We start from the raw sequence: 23,777 nt of genomic DNA, 5'->3' as shown, positions 1-23,777 counted from the left end.
TGTGATGTCAAGGAGCATTATGAAACTGATAAGTGAGATTGCCAGGGTGGATTGGATAGCCAGGCATCCCTGACTTTACAGTGGCTTCATTTTTCTTAAAAATTCTGATGTCATTTTTGGATGAGTCTAAGATTTTGGATGAAGTTTTAATACTGAAATGGGCTTTGGGGATAATCTCAAGCGCCGGGTGCCAGTCATGCCTTACTTTCTACTGAAGTGTCTTTGGCTGAAGCCAGAGACTGATTTTAGCTGGGGTCTATTGCTAGTTGACGTTAGAGCTCATCTGAAGCAGGCCTTGCCTGCAGTCAAAGACTCTTTTCGCTACACAGGTTGCTTCCAATGAAAAGAATACAATGAAGAATGTATTTTCTTATCACTTATTAATATAAAATAACAAAATAAAGGATTTTTGATATTAAGTTTTGTCATTGCAAACATGTACGTTTTGCTAAGTGGAGATTATTTTCTTACTTTAAGATGAATAAAATGAAGATATTTGTGTTTTTTGAAAACTAAAGGAAAGAAAACTCTTGTATATCAGGCTTATACTTTGTCTTTGTTTATAACTATAGTGGATGCATTTCCCCTAATTCACTGTAGGAAGTGCAGCATGCACACAATATGTATTTGTTTTGTGAATGGATAACTCAAATCAAACCTTTGTTAGGAACCTCCTTCACATCAGACTTGTGGATCGCTTCCTGAGATTCAAACCCTCTCTCGTTTCTTTTAGGATATCTTGGAAATCCTCCAGTCAAATGTCTGCTGCTGTATATCATTATCGCTTGCTTGTTTTTTGTATCTACCAATTCTTTACAGTTAGTTTTTAAGAATATTTTTCTTTTAAAATTGTGTGTGTGTGTGTGTGTGTGTGTGTGTGTGTGTGTGTGTGTGTGTGTGACTAATGTGAGTGCAGATGCTGTCAGAGGCCAGAGGAAGGTGGTGGATTCCAGTGGGCTGGGTTCTCAGGTGGCAGTGAGCTGTCGGATACTGTGAACTGAATGCTCTTACCTTGACTCCAGCCAGTCACTGTTTTGTTTTGTTTGTTTTGTTTTTCATAGTTATCTAGTTATTACTAGGGAATTCTTTTGGGGATTAAAAGTGTTTATTTGAAACTTGCCTTTTTTTTAATAGATGATGGGTTTCAAGTACAACAGGGCTACTTTAAAAATGTAAATTTTTTTATGGTGGGTAAATTGAGCTCCAAATATTGAAACGGGAACACATAAGTTACTGAGAATTTTACACAGAAGGAGACTGAACTGGTGATGCAAGTTTTCCTTACAAGTCTGAGAAATGATGGCTTCTCCTTGGCACTAGCGGGCCTCTGAGAGGGACATCCTGCTGTCATTTGAGCAAGTGACAGAAGATTTGCTGTTGCCCAGTTTTTAATGCATTACCCATGTTCGCTCCTCATCTTTTCGTTACCCTCGATTATGCAATTAATATCACTTCAGATGTTTGGTTTTAAAGCCTGTAACTCAGAAAGAATGGATGAATGCATAATGTATTTTAAATGTGGAAAAATAGTTCCTGGGATGTCTAAATTTTATATTGAGTTGTAAAACTCCAGTACAGGCCAAGGGTTAATGACTCTGGATTTTGCCCTTAAAATTAGTTTCAGAAATCTCCTTCATTATAGACACATTACCACTGGGCAGTGGCTGTCTGATTGATTTGCCCAGAGCTACCTTTTCAGTGGTCTTTTAAGCACTCATCCTTCATTTTGGTTCTGAAAATGAGATGCGCTCCTCCTCCCTGGTTGGGGCATCAGTTTTTACCTGCCAATACAGTTTGATGAGCTTGCTTACACAGTGCTCGCTTCCTCCACAGAGCCAGAACATGTAGTCAGCAATCATGGCACTCCTTGGAACAAGAACAGATGTAAAATACCATGAATTTATAAGGCAGAGGGAAAGCTGTAACAGGCAGCATGCACACACACTGGAGAAGGCTTTACAATGTGCATACTTAACTTGACAAGATTAAGCAAAAGAAAACACATTTTAGGATACAGAAAGTAGCTGACTTTGTTTTTCAAGCTACACTGAAACCATAGGAGTAGGAATGAGCTGTTTGTCTTCTACAAGGATCTTCCATTTGTAGAGCCCAGGAATACTTCATGGCTAAAAGGGATGCTCATACTCTGTTTTTGTTCCTTTGTCTGAGGCCTCCAAAGATGCACAGAGTTTCACATCCTAAAGGCCCATTTTTGTGGGGCCATACTTCACACCACGCACATAGACTTGACGATGTCTCCAATCCTAGCATAGCTCTTAGCTATTAGGTGGGCATTTAAGCACACCTCAGGCTTTACCTGAGTTAAAAGATTATTTATGTCTGATTAAATTTGACTTTTTACAACTGAAAATTAAAAAAAAAAAACCCTACAATTCAACAGATAACCCCTCCTCCCAACCTTGCGTCTAATTGAATTAGTTTCCGGATCCAGTGCATACAGTCACTGCACTGGTCTTATTAAGCTGGGGGATATTAAAACTATTGTGGAATGGATATTAATTCATTACTTAGCACCCCTTGGAAAACAGTTTACTTTTATGGCTGTTTCTTTGCTAGGATTCTCTATTTCCTTTTTCCCCAGAGATTGCAAATCCAATTAAATGTGACTAGAAGTAATTCCAAATTGTCACGTTAGCCAATTAAACATATAATAATCCTGTGTACCTAATCACTAGTACCAAAAGTTTATTTATTTAAGTAGAGCTATCACTGTGTACTCCTGCGTGTTTTTCTTATCTTCGCCTGCAGATACGTGTTGTTTCTTGACATCACTGTAAATTGAATTAGAAATGTTCCTTCCCTAAATATAGGTTGTCTGAGGCCGAGAAACTATAAACCTACTCCAGCACTTTTCTCAAAGAATTAAAACATTTACATTCTTGCTCAGGACAGACAAAAATTAGGACTTTAAAAATTAACATTGGGGCTGGGGAGATGGCTCAGTGGGTAAGAGCATTTGCTGTGTAAACATGAGGCCCTGAGCCTGCATCCCCAGCATCCGTATAAAAACCTAGACCTGGTTATGCATGTATGTGACTGTCACCTCAGAGCTATGGGGTCCCACAGACAGGAGCATCATTGGGGCTTGTTGTCAACTTAGCTCCACATTCAGTGAGAGACCCTGTCTCAAGGGAAGGAGGCTAGAGTGACAGAGCAGAACATCTGATGTCCTCTTCCAGTGTCTGCAAGAATGCACAAGGATGTTTGTATGTTCATGTGATACACAAACACACACACAATGGGAAAAACAATAGCATTTAGAGGATTACTCAATTCAATGGTTTCTTCATACACATGGAATTTTGGAAAGGAGCTGTATACTGACATTTCAAATAAATGACAGCTATCTCTTAAGAATCCTGTCATGTTTCCCAAAGGCTGTAATAATAAGATAAAGTACGCTAGGAGGCTTTGATGTGTGTTAATATGTATAGCATATGGAAAATTATAAAAATCATAGATGTGAGGAGGCAAAGTTGCATTTCGGATGTTTGTATTTGGTAGAAGCACTTAGAACGTCTTCTCATAGTGACCCCAAAAGCAAGTCAACCTGCCAGGAAGGTGCCCTTGCAGACACTCAGCGATCAATTCTGAATTTAAAGGATCAATGGAACAATTGGAAAAACCTGACTCCCAAGGGCAGCACATGCTGTTTTTATAGGAGTTGGGGACTCTGTTGCCATTTTTGTCTGTATCCTGATTTCCCTTTCCACTGGAATTTGGCTGTATGAATAGGGCTCAGAAATGGACTCAAATTAGGAATGTAAGTCAGAAAGCCATTTGTCCCCTGCATCTGCTTCCCCAGGGAAAGGGCAGCCATGTTTCTTCCATTGGCCTCCCTCTGCTCCACAGAGCACCCTGGGGAGGGAATCAGTGTAAGTCCATAAAGAAATACGACAAGTGTGTGGAAGCATTGCATCATGTGACGTTTGCGAAGCAACAGACAAGGGATTTTATCGTGCTGAATTAAAAAAAAAAAAAGGCAAAGATAGTTAGCCAGTCCGTACACTGGGCATCTTTAAGGACTCAAGGGCCATGTGAGATCCAGGCTTTGGCAGACTTGCCATACAAATCAAATGCAAACATTACTGACTGTTCTTCCTACTCTTCTTCAGGTATGTGTTTCTAACAACCCTGAGTACTGAACATTAGTCAGTGTGACTCAGTGTTACTACTGTCTGTTTTATGTGGGCATTCTATGAATCTGACTATTGGGGTTACTGCACTCTGATCGGAAGATCATATCAGCTCGTTCCCTTTAATGACGTGAGGATGTTACCAGCTGTCAATCTGTAACTGCTAAGCACCATGTCAAGCCCTTTACATGGCAGAATGTAAAGCTGACACACCAGTTTCCACACGTGATCTCAGTTGAGGCAGCCATGGGAACCGCTCTACCAGTTCTCCATGCTCTGGTTGCTCTTCTCTTTCCAGTTTGCCCTTTCTCCCAGAGTTTTCTGCCACCTCCCAAGTATGTTGTCTTCGCACTAGAAGCCCTCTTGCCTCTCTCTCCGCCCAGTTACTACCATCATTTCTTGTCCATTAAAAAACTAAACAAAGCCAGACAAGCCAACAAAACCCTTAAAAAACAAAAAAAGCCGTGTGTGCTCCTTAGGTGAAATTACTCTTCGAGTGGATGCAAGTAGGACTCTGTCCCTTCCAGTGCCTCCAGTGGTTCCATACTGCTGAGGGTGGTGGCTCACCTCTGTCCCAACATGACGTGCATTCTTGGTTCAGGGGACAACACTACTTCCCACTTGGCTTTCTTTCTGCCTTTTTCCTATGTCCTCGTTGCTCCCTTGAGTCTCGTTTTCCTGGGATCTCTTCACCTTCTTGAATTCCTACTTTTGGGTCCTCCCTGGGTGCGATGCTCTGACCTCCTGACTTTCCTTCTGTTCGCCCTTCTCGGTGAGCACATTGGTTTCATGGTTTTAGGTACCAAATACATATTAGCAATTCAACCCTGATGCCACGTGTCTAAACCACTTTCTGAATCTCCAAAATCTCCGGAAGCTAGCTTCTCAGCCTTGCTGCTTCCTGACATCGTTAGATGCCCAACTGGTGTCTAATGGAACATAATTGTGTGCAAGGCTCTGCTCTCCCTTCCTCTCCCCCCAGTACCTAGTAGCCTTCTCAGATTTTCTCTTCTGTGCCTTTGTTTTATTTTTAATCAACGTAATTATACAAGTTATGGAGGACAATGTGATATATATGTGTGCGTGTGTGTAATAATCAAATCTACATGATTATCATCTATCACCCAAGCCCCTATTATTCTTTGTAGTGAAACATTCAAAACTCTTTCTTTTTGTGATACTGAAATTATACTATATTACTAATGAACGCAGTCACCATACTATGTATTAGACAAAAGACCTTATTTTCCCATCACTTTGCACCCGGTGACTGACTCTTCCCACCCACTCTTTCCCCCTCCTCTTGAGCTTCTGCTAATCATCCATCCAGTCTGTATTCCGGCAGTCAAGTTCTTCAGCTTCCATAAGGAAGGGCGTGTGGTATTTCCTTCTGAATCTGGTTTATCACACTCAGCACATGGCCTTCCAGGTCCATCCACACAGCTGTAAGCAAGGTTCATTGTTATGTACCTGAGTAGTACACATGTGTCTGTACCAAGTTTTCTTTCTTCCATCCATCACTGATGGAAGCATGGGTGGATTTCAAATCTGGCCTTTTGTGCTGGGATCAACATAGGGCTGTGGGTATTTTTTGGACACACTGATTTCATTTCAGTTGCTATGTACCTAGCAGAGTCATTGCTGGGTCATACTGTAGTTATTCCTAAGTCCTTGGAATCATCACTGACTCCTCCTTCTCTCACATTTCCTATCCAATAACCTACTTCAGAATATTGCCACCCCTCACACCTCCAGCATTTTTATCTGGTCCATAATCTTTTACCCAGCCTATTGCAACAGCCTCCAAGCTAGATTCCCTGTTTCTCTGTTATTCTATTTTCAATCAGGATTGAGAGTGATACCATTACAATCACTGGATCAGAACAGGCTTCTCCAGGGTTTGAATCCCTTGAAGTTAAAACCAGACTTAAAGGCATCTACTTCTGTGCCATCTAACCACTTCTCTGACCTAAGTTTTTAAAAGAAAGATTAATTTATGTGTATATATGTGCGTGCATGCATATGTGTGCGTGTGTGTGTGTGTGTGTGTGTGTGTGTGTGTGTGTGTGTGTGTGTGTGTGTCCTTCAAGACAAGAAGGCATTCGGTCCTCTGAAGTTGGAGTTGAAGGTGGTCATGCTGCCTGGTGCGGGACTGGGAACTAAACTCCCAGGCAGACTAAGGCCCATGGAACTGTACCTGGCCAGTGTGCCGAGCCATCCTTGTGAGGCTCACGTCCTCAAGGTGTCACTTACATCCTGAAGATACCCTTTCTACAATGCACGGACATGTCTTCCTTTTTCCACAGTGCTTGTCACATGTATTTTTGTTAGTTTAAAATTTTCCCCTCCCACCCTCTCTCTCTCTCTCTCATCTATCTATCCATCCATCTCTCTCTCACCTATCTCTCTCTATCATCTATCTATCCATCTATCTATCTATCATCGATCTATCTATCTATCTATCTATCTATCTATCTATCTATCTATCTATCATCCATCCATCCATCCATCCATCCATCCATCCATCCATCTCTTTACTTGCATGCACACACCATGGCACACATGTGGAGGTCAGAGAGCACTTTGCGGATGTCGAGTCTCTCCCTCCTGAATGTGGGTTTCTGGAGACTGCATTACGTTGTCAGGGTTGGTGCAACTTTTACCCACAAAGTCACCTCCCTGGCTCTGCTCTATTAGTTCTACATTTCTGCTGTCCTCCACTGCCACAGGGAGCAGGCAGCACACTGTAGTGTGTGCTTTAGATCTGTCCCAGCACTGTCGGTAAAGGAAATCCCAGGACTCCAGTGATGCTTGCGCCGGTGTCCACGGCTTACACATCATCTTGCTGCAATGGGGGCACCGGAGCCTATGACAGAGCCTGTTTTAGCATTGAACCTTGCATGTAGTCACACAAGTATTCAGTGAAGTAACAATAGCACATTATCTTATTTGTTTATTTGTTTCAACCAAAAAAAAAGTAGACTCTGTGCTACAGAGATCCTGAAGACGACAGCCTCCCAGGGTTCCAGCTTGAACAGCCTGGCGGTAGGTTGACTTCACTGTCCACATTTGACAGAATGATTTTCCAGTGGAGGTGTTGTGACAATATGAATTCCAGTTCAACTTAGCTCACAGGAGAGCTTAATCAATGCTAATGGATGCTGACGTGTTTATTACATAAATTAAAGAGGGAAGGCAGGAGGCGGCGCACTGGCCCAATGTGGTGTATCTAAAATTATGTTTGGTGTGAAGCCTTCAGTCATGTGCCAACTATTATTGCTTTCCTGCAAGCAAATCTACTACTGCTTTGATATTATGTTTGAATTCATTTGATGGAACTGTCACTGAAGTCACATTTATTTACTCAACACATCTGTTAAATGTAAAAGGGTCGGAATCTGGCATATGCACAAATATATTCATAAGTAAAAGGTATTTATGTCATGAACTCAGCTTATTGTGGCTCAAATCCTGTTCCTATGGAATAGCATATGCACAATCAGAGAATTAGGCATTATTCTTGATAACACAGAAATTAGCTTTTATTTCTAAATTATGGTCATGAAAGGTTCCAGTGAAAGCACATCTATGCCAGCCAAGTTTGCAGATGGCTGTCTTCAAAGAGACCATGCAATTCTGAGAGCTTGTGCATATACGATTGCCATATCCCAAGGCCTATGTTTGGTTTCAAAATTTCCAGCATTTCTACCCGGTGTGGCCACATGGTGGTGTGAAACAATAAGGTATGGGTAAACAAAAGAAAATGCCAGCATTCAGTCCTTATTGTGGGCTCCCTGGGTTGACTGGCTGGGACCTTGAGAACTCATTTTGTTCATCACCTTGCCTTTAGGCAGGATCACACTTAAACCTTTCAAATGAGACTGATGAGAATCTATTCTGTTTTAAAGACCTCCACAGAAGGACACTGCTCTGAATTCCTCACCGATTCCACAGCTTTGCAGTCATAAATAGCCTTCTACAGCTCTAATCTCCTGGCTTTAGTGCTCTTTCCATGACTAACACAACCCAACTGGCCCTTGTCTTAGAAGAGCAACTGTAAATAGCCCACAACCATTTGTTAACATTCTCGTTGCCAGGTTAATTAATCAACCTGTCTGTTTTGATCTCTCTGCATGGCCCTTTTCCCTCACCATTAGCTGGTTTCACGGTTGCCTTTTCAACTCTTTTTAAGTCCCTCCTCTTCTTCCTGTTACAACTGGAAATTGGCTCTGCTAGAGTCTAAGGATGACTGTGCGGGCTTTGCATGCAGCTACTCCATTTATTTCTTGGGTACAGATACTCAGAAGGGTGCATGCATGTTGGCTTATTCAATTCATTTTAACACACTTAAGAAGTTGTTTCTTCCTCCCTATACTTAAAAAATGCTCAGGATGATACACATTACATATTCATATGCATATATGTTATTAATTTTAGATGAATTAATATTGATGCCCAAATGTATATGCCTTTTGAGTATAAATACATACTAATAAGGAGATGTTATTCTGAGCAGAAGAGGCAAACAACCAGGTTTACTCCAGCACACACACACACACACACACACACACACACACTCACACACACTCACACATACACACACTGTTGCACACATACACACTACACACACACACTCACACATACACACACTGTTGCACACATACACACTACACACACATACACACACACTCACACATACACACACTGTCACACAATACACACTACACACACACACACACACTGACACACACACACTGTCACACACATCCACACTACACACACACATCCACACACATATATACTCACACACACACTCTCACATACACACTCACACATACACACTCATACATACACACTCATACATACACACTCACACATACACACTCCTACACACACACTCACACATACACACTCACACACATACACCCCAAGCATCTTTTTGTCGACGTTCATGTTTTCCGTATAGCAGTTGGCTCCAGCAGTCTTTAAACGATGTGAAATGCAAACGGCATGCAGGGAAGTCCTAGCTCCTGGGGTGACCTTCAGCTCTCAGCTGCCTCTGTTTTCCTCCCAGGACTCGGCTCACGGCCTCCTCTGTCTGGCACTCTTCCACCCGAACCTTAGCCTTTCCTTGCTGGATTCCCTATTTGATCGTGACTTGCTGGTTTTCTTGACGTTGCCTTCCTTCTCTAGACCTGTGCTGAGACAAGAAGGAGTCAGAGAAGCAAGTTCTAAGACATGAGGACAGCATCAGCCTTCTGCTTGTTGGCAAGCTTAATATGGATGGCATGGCAAGTCCTGTGAGAGCCTTAGCGTTTGCCCTGTTCATGGAAAATGCATCAACTAAGACCCTAGAAAACCTAGGTCCTGCAGCTGCTGTGGAGGTAGGGCAGTTCCTCTTTAAACAGAGAAGGGATGGAGATGTTTCTGAGATCCCAATGAGCTTATCAGAAGATGTTGGAAGCAAACAGCACGAGAGCTTGATTGAGAAAGTTTGCCACCACACCAGGAGAAGACACTGAGCCTCCTCACTGGCATGCCCCGAAGCCCTGGCACATATATGGAAGTCTGAGGACAACTTTTGGGAGTCAGTTCTCTCCTACCATGTGGGTTCTGGGGATCAAACTCAAATCATTGGGCTTGGCTGCAAGTACCCCAAATCATGGAACCATCTAGTCAATCCCTGTTGCCACCTTTTGAGGATCAGACTTGTTCAGAAGCTCCTGCCAACCTCCAGATTCTGGCCATTCTTGCTTCTGCACAACTGTCTTCCAGAGTATGAGAGCTTTGCATCATGTTCACTACCCACCTGCTGGTCTGAAATTCCAAATACTGCACATTCCTAGATTGACAGTTAGTAGCCACAACACACAGTAGGAATAGTACCGCTAGGGCAGCTGTTGCTTGTAACACCAACCGGTGTTCTCTGAGGGCTCTTACAGATCATTTCATTCTTAACACCAAGCCATGAACGAATAGGTTTAAAGAGGTGAAATTTCAAAAAGTAGTTCCTGGGACAGAGACCAAAGGTGGTCTGACGTCACCTCCAGGGTTTGCAGCCATAGACTTCACGTTGCTGGGTTCTTCCTGCACATCCATCTCTCACAGGACTCCTTTAACTCTTGTTCAACTTCCCTGGGGTTTCATTTTCTGCCAAACTGACAATTGTTGGTCTATTATCTAAAAACGGATATCCCCTGTGGTTGGTCAAACCAGGTGGTGACACTCTTGCTTCTGCCTAGACCTCATCCCTGCCCATCTCACCATATGACGTGTTTTCTTCTGAGGTGGTTTCTTACTCTGTCAAAATCAATTTTTCTCCTAGGCCATGTCAAGAAAGGCATCATTACTTCTATTAAAATATTCATGTCTGTGAAAATTGAAGGGGTACTATGAGAGAGAAGGAAGGGGACTCAGGGGTAAGGGACAGTGAGCAAGGTGGTCATGGGGGTGGATATGATAGGCATGGATGAAAATGTTACAATAAAACCCAATATTCTATATAATGCATATTCACTAAAGAAGAAATCAAATGCCTTCTTGAAGAGGTCTAGAATAGAATTAAGTTCAGGTTCTGTGTGAAGGTTTTATTTGATTTTGCCACTCATAATCTGACTGCATCAGTTATTTTTCTTAATTCTGTGACAAAATTCCTGACCCAGTAGCTTGAGGAAGAAAGGACAGGCTTTACTGTGTCTCACAGGTCAAGGGTGCAGTCCAGCATGGCTGGGCTGGCATGGACGCAGAAGTGCTGGCTCTCAGCTCCATGTCTCTTTTTAATCCAGTCCTGAATCTTGGCCCCATTGCATGGTGCTGCCCACATTTAGGGTGGGTCTTTTTACTTCAGCAAATCAAATCTAGAAACATCCACAAAGACATGCTTAGAGATGTTTCCATGGTGATTATAAATCCCATCAAGTTGACCATCAAGATTAACTATCAAACCAACTATCCCAAGTGTTTGTAGTTTTATAGGAGGGTTTGGAGTCATGGCAACATGCAAAAATACAAGGACACGATACTGACCTTGGTGACTCCCCAGTGACTACTGATGTGACATCGGATTTGAAAATAGTAACCAAGTGAAAGGTATTTTACAACTGTAGATAGCTAAGCAAAATATCAAGTACATAAACGTAGCTTATCACAAATCATAAATGCCATAGACTTCAAATGGGAAAGTGATTGCTTTTACTCTTCAGGAATGGTCTTGCATGGGACCTGACAAAAAGCTGGTGTTGTTTAAGTGAGGATGAGAGAAGGAAATGGGCCCGGGTCTTTTTTTGCCAGTGGCACATTACATGTAAGAACATTGAAGTTAAACAACATGAATGGAGAATCTGAGGATGGATGGATAAAGGGCATGTGTTGAGGAAGAGTGAGAGGGTCAGAAAATGACAGGGAGGACAGAACCGGACAGATCTCACAGTCCAGGCAGATGGATTTGGATTCTGTCTTCTAGATGTGGGAAACAACTGAAAATTTCCAGCAGGGGGAATACCATGGAACTTTCTGTTTTTGAAATTCCAGACACTGCTTCTCTTAGTTCAGTGATGGGAAGGAAGTCGTACCCAGCTCAGGTCTCTTGGGCTTGCACTTAGTAGGGATGGTGACCACTTCTGGCCCCATGGGCTCATAAGCGGTGTCCTTTTCTCCTTGAACCCTGTGCTGTACAGGATCATGAAGGTACTGTGAAGAAGCAGGGATCTAGAAGGAACCTCAGTACACGATTCTGGTTCCCTCATTTGCATACTTCATGAATTCATTAAGCCCACAAAGATGGGACTCTAAGATGAATAAGCCATTTCCTATTATTAGAGTCTAATGAGGAGGCAAACATGCACCGAGATAATTATATCACAATGAATAAAGTGGAATAATCAATATACACATTAATGCAGCTGAGAGGCCTGATAGTGTTAGGGAGGGACCTGCTTACACCGGTGAGTGACACAAAGGAAGCACAGACTGAGAACCTTATTCTAGTTATCTACACAACAACCCAGGTGCAGGTGTTGGGAGCATGGGAAACCCAACCGTGCCATCTGGCTAACGTAGAAAGGCCCGGGGAAGCCAGACCTTATCTGGAGGGACATGGTGGACCCTTGAGGGTTTTCAGTGAACAGTGATGTGTCAAGCTCAGTGGCCTTCAGAGAGAATGTCAGCAACTCTCAGGGACCACATTTGAAGGTGAGAAGATGATGGGGAAAGGTATTTCAGGAGCTACACACCTGGGCAGTGATGGCTGGCAGACTGGAAGCCAAGATCCTGGAGCCGTTTCTAAGAACAGCCTCCAGTGAAGCAAGATGGAGAGAAGGGATTCAAGCCAGTAAACATGGCAAGATCCGATCTCACATCGGGGATGGCTTCCACAGAAGTGTCTGAAACAAACAAACTAAAATTGTTTTATGTCCCTTTCTAGATGAATGAATGCATATCTAGATGAATGAATGCATATCTAGATGATGAATGAATGCATATCTAGATGAATGAATGCATATCTAACGATCAAAGAAACAATGAAGACAAAGCAATGTTGAGCTTCAGCGGACACTGACTGTCATGCACCAGGTCAAATTACACGGAGTCTCTGGAGATCATGGATGGAGCCTGGAGAACCACAGAAAAACTCTTTCCGCGTGGGGTCCAGGAGGGTTCCCTCTGGAACATTTCTCAGGGAATGTTCCTGTCAGCCACTCAGTCTCCTGAGTTCAGGTTCCCATGACCATAATGGATGCTCATCCTTGGGTCACTCCTCCTTAGCAGAACACCATCATCTGTGGTATGTATGGAAATGTGCAATGATTTTAGGCTTAGACAAGATCATAATGTTTTATCCAATTTCTTGCAGGACTAAAGGAAGGAGAAGACTTGGGATAAAATGAAGACTACGATCTCGGCTCATCCCAGAGGGGAGCCCAAAAGCTAGAGCCCAGCGTGGCTGGTTCAACCCAGGCAGTCCTGGGTTGGATTTTGCTTCCAGCAGTTCATACCAGCAGATTCCGAAGCCAACACAAAATGTAAAGCAGTTGGAGATAGGAGCATTCAGAGCAGAAAATAAACCCATTCACAGTAGAGGGACAGCTTACAGTGGAAATAGCCAGAACCAACTGTCATCCTCCTGCCTGCTCCTCCATCTCCAGTTCCCTGCTTCAGTAGGAAAAAGCCTCAGAATGGACAGGTTTGTACAAACCGATAAGATATCTTCATTGTTTAGCATAATGTACGAATCAATCATGGTCTTAAGCACAATTGTTTACTTTTCAAGAGCCTGAGACCTAGTGAGGGGAGAGGTAAAGAGTGGTTAGTGGGTGCAGGCAGACCTCAGTTAGATACGTGTACACTGTGATGTTGTCATGGCAACTACAGTCAGCCACGTGAAGTCATGTTTACACAATGGTATGTTCTTCACAGTTTTACACAGTGTTTTATCAATTAAACAAAACCAGACGAAAAAGTAAGGTGACTTAATAGTTCTGAATTTTCTAACAGTGAGCCAGGCATCCTTTTCAGTGTTTCCCAACAATGGGCACTCAAGGTGACTGTAGGTATTTACATTTAGTGTCCTGTGGGGTTGCCTTGTATATGGTATCGGGCTCAGCATAGGTGGTGGTTGTGCTGATTATCCTGATGGCGCAAACATCAACCCTCACTCTCAGGAGAGAGAAAGGAGCTGAGAATCATTCGCTGAGATTGAGATTTTTGAGGTGGCCTGTCATTAGAATGGCAAAGAATTCTTTTGGGGGTTACAAGTGTCATTGTGATAATTGTGACTGTATTAGTAGTTTCCTTTGTCACATTGTGAATTTAATCAGACTAGGGGAACAAAGTGCTCAGTCTCCCGTCAACAGCAGCAACAGAAGAGATACTACAGACTGTTCACCAAGGCCAGCAGCTCGCTGGCGGAGGGCTGGCTCATTCTTCCAAATTAGCAGAGGCCTTAAAGTCACACAGAGCATTTGGTGACTTTGGGAGGAACAGGATGTTTAAAGTGGACACCAGACAATGTTCAGAGGTGTTCAGACTTGTTTTTCTAGAAATTCTAGATCCTTGTGGGAAGCACTCATCACCTCTTTTCTTTCTTCGCAGTGTAAGCCAAGTGGCTTACTTTCTCAGGTGAAACCCACCCAGGCCTAGCCTGGTGGCAAGATGGCAAGATTCAACAGTTTCCTTTCTCAAAATCTTCACTCGATGTCCAAGTTCTTCAAGGTAACAGTGCATCTAGAGGTAAGCTATCGCCAGGCGGTGGTGGTGGCGCACACCTTCAATCCCGGCACTCGGGAGGCAGAGCCAGGCGGATCTCTGTGAGTTTGAGGTCAGCCTGTTCTACAGAGCGAGACCCAGGAAAGGCACAAAGCTACACAGAGAAACTCTGTCTTGAAAAAATTAATAAATAAAATTAAAAGTAGAGATAAGCTATCAATTTGAGAAGCCTCGGAAAACAGCCTGTACCTAAATTGTTTCCTCAAGAACAAAATACCATAAGAGAAGACATTTTCCTTCTTTCTTAAGGGAACTGCACATTTGTGCTTCCTTGGAAGGTTAGGGCATCCACAGTCATTGACCTCTTTGAATAAACCATTTTTCATCCCAGTAACAGAATGGCAGTATAGCTGGAAATGGGTGCCTAAAGCGTAGATGTAGGCGCTAGACTGCCTTAGTTTGAATCCCAGTTTCCTCATTTGCAAGCTGTGTGACTTTGGACAAGCTATTCAACCTGTCTGTTTGGGATTTCTAGCATGACAATGCGGACTGGCAACAGTTTCCAGCTCTTGTACTGTCAAGGGATTAAATACTCTGTCCTATGTACTGCATGGCAGATAGTCTCTATGTCTACAAAGAATTCAGTAATTAGCATTCTGTCCAGGCCTCGACACTGCTAGTTAAGAAAATGAAACACACATGGCTGTGCTCAGAAGCTTATACCCAACCAGGCTTACTTAGACTTCTTCAAAAGGATATTGATTTTCTCATTGCTATTAAAAGTAGTGGAGGTTTGGGAGCCTGAAGGGCAATGCTGCTCTTTTGGTGCAGCCTCTTCCTCCCCCTCTTCCTCTTTCTCCTTCCCCCCACCTCTTCCTCCTCTTCTTTCCCCTTCTCTTCCTCCACCTCCTTTTATTTCTTTGTTGGTGTTTGGGGAGAAACCCCAAGTCCGTGCTAGGAGAGCATTCTACCATGAGCTATCTGTCTGGCTCAGATACAGCCTCTCCACTCTTTCACATAGTCCCGCCTTCCACCCTGTCATAACACTTGACTCATGCCTTCCCTGAGACAGCCCCTTTATTCTCTCCTTGATTAGCTCTGTGCAGTTCCTTAAAGGAATCTTCAATACAGTTGTCTGTGGAGCCCAGGGCTCATCTCATCTAACTAGGAATTGCAAAAGACCCACTCAGGATAGTCACTCACCACATGATATGAAACAGATGAGTTAGTATAAGCTCCATGGGGGCAAAGGTTTTCACACGTTGCCTCATCCCTACCTGCACATTTGAACAACAACTACACAGAGTATGTGAATATATATTTGTGTGCATTGGAGAAACCAATTCTGATACTGGGGCAGGATACTTGATAACTCCTTTGGAGCTATTTCTCTGGGGCAGGGAGGACAGTGGCAGTTGTTATCTATAACCTTTATTCTCCTGTCTGTAGCTGTACCTACCCCTTCCTTCATTTAACCCAAATCTACTGACCACTTACTTTCTGAAGGGCATCGCAGCTGGTGATGTGTGGGACAAGCCAGACAGCATGCCCAAACACATTGATCACAGAGCTTAAGTCTGAATTGTTTGAGTAGTTGGGGTAACATGAAGTCCTCTGGCCAACTGTGAATTAAGTGTGGTTGTCTCAGCCAATGTGCACTTCTAAGAGAGCCGCCTTACACCCGCATAAGGAAGCATGCCTGGCTCGTCTCACTCTGCTTTCTGTTTGGACTTGGGTAGGCAGGTAAGTTTTAGAAACGGAGATCACCTGGTCCAAAATTCTTAGTTGAAACCAAGATGACTAGTGGTGCAGATTCGTGGGCTAGGACATTCAAAAGGGAAACTGTCCCCAGCAGGATGAGGAAGACGGGATTCCAAACGGGCTCAGTCTTCTGTAGTTTGTATCTGTCCTTCGTCTGCTGCTCAGATGGACAAACATCAAGACAATATGTTGATTAGAACTGTTCTGCTTTCAAGCAAACTTGAAGAGAGAGAGAGGTCAGCATGATGATGTCCACAATCTTGGACCTACGAGTGGGGTAAACACGTATTTGGGTTTCCCCAAGATGGCTGTAGTTCTCCCTGTTGCTGTAGAGTGACAGCCCCCTCACTGTCAAACTGTCATGGATTAGATGATAAATACCATAGTGTCCTGTAGTTCTCTCAGGGCAGACATACATGTATGCCTATTGCACAGCCTTTCTCCATGGTTTAATGCACCTGTTTAATACCCCGTAGAGAGAATTAAAATCCTTTCTCTAATAGGATTGTAAGCTCCTCAAGGGCAGAAATCTCATTTTCTGCTTCTTTTATTTCTCCTTCCTACCAAGAGCTGATTATATAGAAGGCTGTAATATATTCTTGTTGAATTATATTGATCTTCCCCCTGACTTGGGATATTTAAAAATTCATTTACATGTGCACTTTTTTCTCCTATATGATATATTTTCTTAGAGATAAAATATATTTATCCCCAGTCAGCTAAACTCACTGAATGAATCCCCCACTCTACATTTTTCAGTTGGATTCCATAGAACTTCGATTTTCATGCTTACATTGTGCTTTCAAAATGTACAGCTTGTAGCTTTTAATTTATGAATAAGAATCAAAAAGCCTAAGATACACAAATTACATTTTAAGTAGCTTACACATTACATAGTACACACAAGTACCCTGATAGAGTAGGATTTCTGAACACGGGTCCTTAGATAAGAGAAAATAAGCGACGAGAGAGAGAGAGAGAGAGAGAGAGAGAGAGAGAGAGAGAGAGAGAGAGAGAGAGAAAGAACACAGCTTAGGATGGTAGAAAGTGAAACAGTGTGCACACGAAAAGCACACAGTTGCTTATTTATTGCACGCTCATTGCCGATCATTTACAAGCAGTTCTGACATCACTGTTCAGCTTTTGAGGAAGGATACATGAAACTACTTAGAGCTGACTCTAGAATCTAGCACCCTAGCTGTTGGGCTCACAAGGTCAGGGCCCTTCCTGTACTGGAAGAAGCCTTGATGCCCTTGAACTGGCTCAAGGCTTTGGCCCTGGGCTCTGTTTACCATCGAGGGCACAGGACACCAGCCACTGGGGACTCAGGTGCTGCCTGAAGATTTGCTCAGGCAGAGGTGGTGGTGCTCTTTCTTCGTGCTTTTGTAACAACTCAGGGTCAGTGGTATTTGCCTTACTTTTTACTTTTTATAAATGTACCCAGAGGTATTAACTAATTAATTGTAGCATTTTTATAAATCAAAGTGAAAACAGATAATTTTAGAAAGCAGTAACAGCTGGCGGAAATGTTTTCACGTGAGCTGTTTTTATGGAAGGAAACAGCTCTGTGGACACGAAGAAAGCCACTACACTAATTCACAGAAAAGTAGACAGCATCCCGAGAGAGTTTTCAGAAGATCCGAAGAGAAGGCAGGCAGAGATGGAGATACAGAGACGGGGAGTGTGCGTAGGCGGGAGGAACAAGAACTCAGGGCTAGCTAAACACATTATAAAAACACTGTGGAGAAGGCCTTGCTTCTCATGCATGCACACGATCCACTTCCTTATGGGATGAAGAGAGTGAATAACACACCATAATCTACCTTTGAGCGGCTATTATCATCCTGGTGGAGGTCACAGAGGCCTCAAGGCCTTGTCCAAAGGGGATCCGTTTTAGCTCTTCCTGATTCAAGGAAGGATTCCTCCTGTCAGAAAGCTGGGATTTTAACAAAAAGTTGGAGTTTATATCCCTGAACTGACAACACAGTTGTCTGTGCCCTAGGGAAGGGTAGACATATATGAATTTACTACAGTGGTGAGGAGTTCACAGAAGTATACGAGGAATGCAATGCTGTGGTTGATATATTGTGCACCCCAATAAACTTATCTGGGGGTCAGAGAACAGAACAGCCACTATATTAAAGATAGAGGTTAGGCAGTGGTAACACACGCCTTTAATCCTAGCATTCTGGATGGATCTCTGTGAGTTCAAGGCCACACCGGAAACAGAGCCAGGCATGGTGACACATGCCTTTAATCCCAGGAAGTGATGGCAGGAAGCAGAAAGGTATATAAGGTGTGAGGACCAGGAACTAGTAGAGGCTTTTAAGTTTTTAGGCTTTTAGCAGCAGTTCAGCTGAGATCCATTTGGATGAGGACGCAGAGGCTTCCAGTTTGAGGAAACAGGATCCGCTGAGAAGTTGGCGAGGTGAGGTTAGCTGTGGCTTGTTCTGCTTCTCTGATCTTCCAGCATTTACCCCAATACCTGGCTCCTGAGCTTTTTTTTTTTTTTTTTTTTTTTTTTAATTAATAAGACCATTTAAGATTCATATTGTACAATGCCTTCCACAGAAATCTGTTGGTAGAGACAACTCAAAGGCAATCTTCTGAACAATTAATTGCATGTAAAACAGAACGGGCTCACAAAAAAAGTGCTGTGCATGCCTTAAAGACATCTGACAGTTCCAGCAAAGACATTCCTGCAGCAGGCCCCTGCTTCCACACACTGGCTGAAGCTGATGTTTCCCGGTTCCTTGTTGAGGAACCCAGAGGCTGAAGACAGATGAAAACCCAGCAAATGGCAGGGTTATGTTACACATGCATTTAGCCTATTGGTTTGCAAAATACTGGTAAAGAAACAAACAAGGAGGAAAAAGAAAATTGAAACAGTGGCAAGTGCCAACATGCCATGCCTTCTAGTCTATAAGCTAAAGCTCACAGGCAAAAGACCGAGCGAGCCAAATCGGTAATCATCGCAAGTTTGAAAACTGTTTTCAAAATATGAGAAAGGCATTAAAGGTTTCTCTATCAATAGTAAAGAAACCAGACATCTGAGAACAAACGGCTGGCCCTTCAGGCTCAGGGAGAAAAGACAGTAAGTAATTTCAGGCCGAGGATGACTAGTCCAGCAGACGAGCTGTTGTCAAAGACGAGATGGTGTTGGCAAACAGGAAGGAAAAATTTGCTGAGGAGCTATAAACAAAGAAATCCTCGAGTGATAGCTTCTCAGCTCAATCTCCCTGTGAAGTCTGGTACTAAATGTTACAATGTGCATTTAACGTTTGTGTGAGCACGCTTGTGCGTAGATTGTAGGAACAAAAGCGTACATGATAATGTATGCACAACATTTCCAGGTATTTTAAACAAGACCTTCTTTGTCACCATATTTTCCTTAGCTGAAGTATACAGAGCTTGTCTCCAGGAATTCCAGAAAAATGTATGTGTGTGTTGGGTGGAACATGTGTCTTGTGTCAAAATGGAGGACATACAAGCAAGCTGTTGCAGGCATTATGACTCACTTTGTGCTCAAGGGTTGATAAAACTTGGAGAAGCAGAAGTCATATAAGAACTAGATTTAAAAAGTCAACATAAAAGTTTTTATTACTGAGTCTGTAATAAAATGTAAATACTTTCATTGACTTTTACTTCTCTTTTATTCTGTACTTGGACACCTCTTCTAAGGAAATCTTATCTCTTCATTTAGATTTAAGATCCAGATGTATGTTAATCAATGTAAGGGCCTCTTCACAATGTTGATTTAAATTCCAGTGGGCTGTTCTGTGCACTGAAATAGCAGTAACATCACCTCTCATTTCAGAGAACTCTGTGGCATGTTAGATGTTTTCACCTATGCTCTCATTTCAGATCTACGAATATTTATATCCTGAGTAATATGCTGTGGTGATAAAAATTGGTGCTCAGGGTAAAAGGGGTGAGCTGGTCAATTCTCTGTCTTCAGGAAGCCAATGGTTGCTTGAGAAGAAATTGATGCTTAAGGAAATAATTATGACATAGAATGCGTACAAGAATTTGCATAAACAAGACACAGAAGTAGTATAAAAAAGTGCAGTTACTATATTGGGAGAAAGTGGGGCCAGGGAAAAAGTCCTAGAAGAAAAGGGTCTGGAGCAAGGCATCAGAGATGACTAGAGGAGACACAGCTCTGAGCAGAGACAGGGTCACAGGCACGTGAGTAGACATTTGATACAGAAAGCTGCCCTGGGTGAACATTCAGGATGGAAGCGCACGCGCTCGTGTGTGTGTGTGTGTGTGTGTGTGTGTGTGTGTGTGTGTGTGTGTGTCCATGAATGTATGTGATGTGTGCAATGTGTTTGAATGTGCAATGGGCAAGGAGGCCAAAGAGATAGTCTTAGTTGTAAAAAACTTAATCCCCCCAGGAATTATTTTATAGATTATGGAGAGCCCTTAATTCATTAATTTAGAGGGTTTTGTTCATATTTGCACCATAAATAAACAGACCATATTTATATATGCTCCGATTTTAAAAATTAACATAATGATGAGGGTATCTTTTATATTTGTACATACTAGTTTGTAGCATTAATTAAAGTTCTTGCATTGTATTCTGTGAATATTTTCATTATTTAATTCCCTGTGTTCCACAATCAAAATACTGCAGAGTAAAATTTTGAGAGCAGATGCTTATGATACAGCTAGATAGTGATGCCTTGAAGGGAGTAGAATCCATGCATGTGGAAGTTGAGGACAAGACCTGAGAGAGCACAGATACTTGAATATCACTGAGGTATTGATTTCTTAAAGTCAGGAGGGAAGACATCACTGTAATGGAAAGGTAAGTGCAAAATTTTCAAAAAGGAGAAAAAGGCGAAAGAACTTCTAGAAATATCCTTTTCTGCTTCTTAAAATATATACACATATGAAAGAAATCTAAATGGAGTCACCAAATAATGGAGACAAAGTGAACAGTTTTGGCCACCAAGTGAAACCTCCAAGATCTGGGATGGGTTACATTGAACTAAGTTGTTGGCCAAAGAATCTCCATAGAAACTCCAGATAACTCAGGTCTATTGTCAAGGTTACTGGTTGCTCTTCACACACTGATGGTAAGACACTGTTGCTAAAGACAACACCTCCATACCTCATCAAACATGGAGAAGTCAAGCTGATGCCTACATAGAGCCTTTATCCCTACTGACTCGTGTTCATGGAACTAGAAGTACTATGCATGCTGCCAGAGGAGAAAGGGGCACAACACCCCATCTTTAACCTGCAGTGGTGACCTGTATGAATAATACAATGGTACAACAGTGGCGCAAAACTGATGGGAGTAACCAACCACTTTCTGATTGGATTTCAGACCTACTCCATGAGGCGGAACCATGGCTGACCCTGCTCAGGTGGCCAAGAGCCTGGCCTTCAGGGGTCAGGATGCTATGGAGAAGAGGAGGCTGGAAGACTGCAAGAGTCAGTGAGGATGGGTGACACACACGTGAATTCAGAGACCACAGCACGCACAGGGCCTGTACAAGTCTAAACCAACGGGTCCCAGCACTGAGAGCAGAAAGTGGACATGATTTCTTATTTCTAACTAAGAACTAGTTGATGACTGCTTGCAAAGGAAAATTTAGCTTTCTCCAGCGGGGTTTCACTAGGCATAGAAGCCACACTTCAGGGCAGGCCCCATGCCCAGCAGTAGAAGGCCAACAGAAAATGAACTCAATTGTATTTTTGGAAAAATTTCATCTCATATTGGGCATTATTTTACTCTATTGTTCTTTTGCATGTACGTTATGGTCGCACATTTTGTGTTTTTATTGTTGTATGTGTCTTTCTCATGCTTCTTTTTCTTTTTTGCATGCTCTAAAGAGAGAGAAAAAGAATGCATGAAGTTGGATAGGTGGGGAGCGGGTAGTGTCTGGGAGGAGATGAGAGAGTGGAAACTGTGATCAAAACATACTGTATGAAAAAATTATTTTGTTTTTCTAAAAGATGTATTTATTTATTTTATGTATATAAATGCTGTCTTTATGCACACCAGAAAAGGCTATCGGATCTCATTACAGATGGTTGTGAGCCACCATGTGGATGTTGGGAATTAAACTCAGGTCCTCTGGAAGAGTAGCCAGTGCTCTTAACACCACTGAGGCATCTCTCCAGCCCTGAAAAAAATTTATTTGCAATATAAATTAAAATAAAGAAGAAAGGCAATAAAAAAGAAATACACTGGAGCAGAAGGATAGCAGTTTATAAGATATTAACTCCATGAATATATTCAGGAAGGAGAAAAGGAGAAAGAGTGCAAAAGATTATTACCTACGTAAAGAGCAACGTCAAAGTGTTTATATGATGATAAAATTTGACAACTCATATGCAATAACACCAGTGTTCATGATTCCCTCAAATGTCAGAGGCTAATGAATTCCTTTTTGAAGAGTAGCTTTATTCTTCTTAATAATAAAGAAAAGTACATTTTTCAGCACCAAGTTGAGGAATGAGAGATTGGGAGGAAAAGTCAAGCAGTGGGAGAATCAGGGGATTTGAATATGAACTCAATGGGGAAGAAAAACCGAGTTAGGAGATCCGAATATGAACTCAACGGTGTAAAAAGAGCGGGTCAGGAGATCTGAATATAAACTCAACGGTGAAGAAAGAGCGGGCTCTCCTGCAACCTTTGGAAGAGGACTAAGTGGTCCACCTTGACTTCTGCCTTACCAACAGCAATATGCTTCCAGGTGATGAAACGGAGCTACCGATCCTGACCCCCTCATTTCCGCTTTAGTGGATCTAGCCCTAGGCTTTACTCCAGTAATTAAGCAGAGTACAAAAGGATAGCAGAAGGAGCTTCAGCAGCTAAAATTGAAATGAAATCTGTAGGGTACGGAAAAAGAACACGCTCTGAAGTTATAGCAGGCAGGGAAGGATATCCCAAAATAGGCTAGGACAGAAAGCTGATAAAAATGTCTCAAAAATGCTACGTCTTGGCTTTCAAATTTGAGAATATGGTGGATAAAATGATTAGAAAAACCCTGGTGAGGAAAGCAGACACAGAAAACAAACAATACATTTTTCTTAAACAAAAACTTATTTTGAAGAAATTTTAAAATTATAGAAAGTTTGCAAAAATAGTAATGCATAGCTTTCCACATAGCATCCCTTAGCTTCATCTAATTTGAACAGTTTACATAATTGTAGTACAATGAATGAAATCAGGAAATTAACACTGGCATGCAAACACCCCAACTTTCTTCAGAGTCCTCCCTTTGCTTGAGTATCCGGTCTCCTTGTGCCTTCTGCTTAGTCATGCCCACCTTCAGCGTTTCTTCACTTTTCCTTGTCTTTTAAGTCCCTGAAATTTCTTCCAAGTGGGTGTATGCATGCATGTAGTGTGTGTGTGTGTGTGTGTGTGTGTGTGTGTGTGTGTGTGTGTCCACACATGTGGGCGAGTGTGTCTATGGGCGCATGAGGGTGCACATGTGTGTGCACACAGAGGCCAAGGGTGACTGTGGGAATCTTTCTCTGCTCTTCTTTGAGATAGGGTCTCTCAGTTAAGCCCAGAAGGCACAGATAAGCCTAGCTTTACTTAATCTAGCTCCAAGGATGCCCTGCAATCCAGTTCAAGGCTGGAATTGTGTGTGGGCAGCTGCGCTCCCTGGCAGTGGTGTGGGCTCTGGGGAC

At 42.5% G+C, this 23,777-nt stretch overlaps 1 protein-coding gene and 1 long non-coding RNA gene across 2 annotated transcripts in view; one reads left to right on the top strand and one right to left on the bottom strand.

Annotated features, from left to right (window-relative positions):
* Spata16 (spermatogenesis associated 16) overlaps positions 1-23,777 on the bottom strand; it is a 236,033-nt gene that overhangs the window by 97,458 nt on the left and 114,798 nt on the right. Inside the window, exon 4 of the mRNA XM_052731771.1 lies at positions 1,782-1,866. Coding sequence (XP_052587731.1) covers positions 1,782-1,866 — 85 coding nt within the window. The remainder of the gene's footprint in view (positions 1-1,781; positions 1,867-23,777) is intronic.
* Positions 12,649-22,033, top strand: LOC128106343 (uncharacterized). Its single transcript, XR_008216669.1, has 3 exons — positions 12,649-13,338; positions 14,247-14,384; positions 21,460-22,033. It is a non-coding gene; the product is annotated as an uncharacterized LOC128106343 (long non-coding RNA).

Source organism: Peromyscus californicus, unplaced genomic scaffold, assembly GCF_007827085.1.
Source record: "Peromyscus californicus insignis strain IS unplaced genomic scaffold, ASM782708v3 Scaffold_9__1_contigs__length_137607984, whole genome shotgun sequence".
In the NCBI taxonomy this organism is placed as follows: Eukaryota; Metazoa; Chordata; class Mammalia; order Rodentia; family Cricetidae; genus Peromyscus; species Peromyscus californicus.
This window is presented reverse-complemented; position numbering and strand designations above follow the sequence as displayed.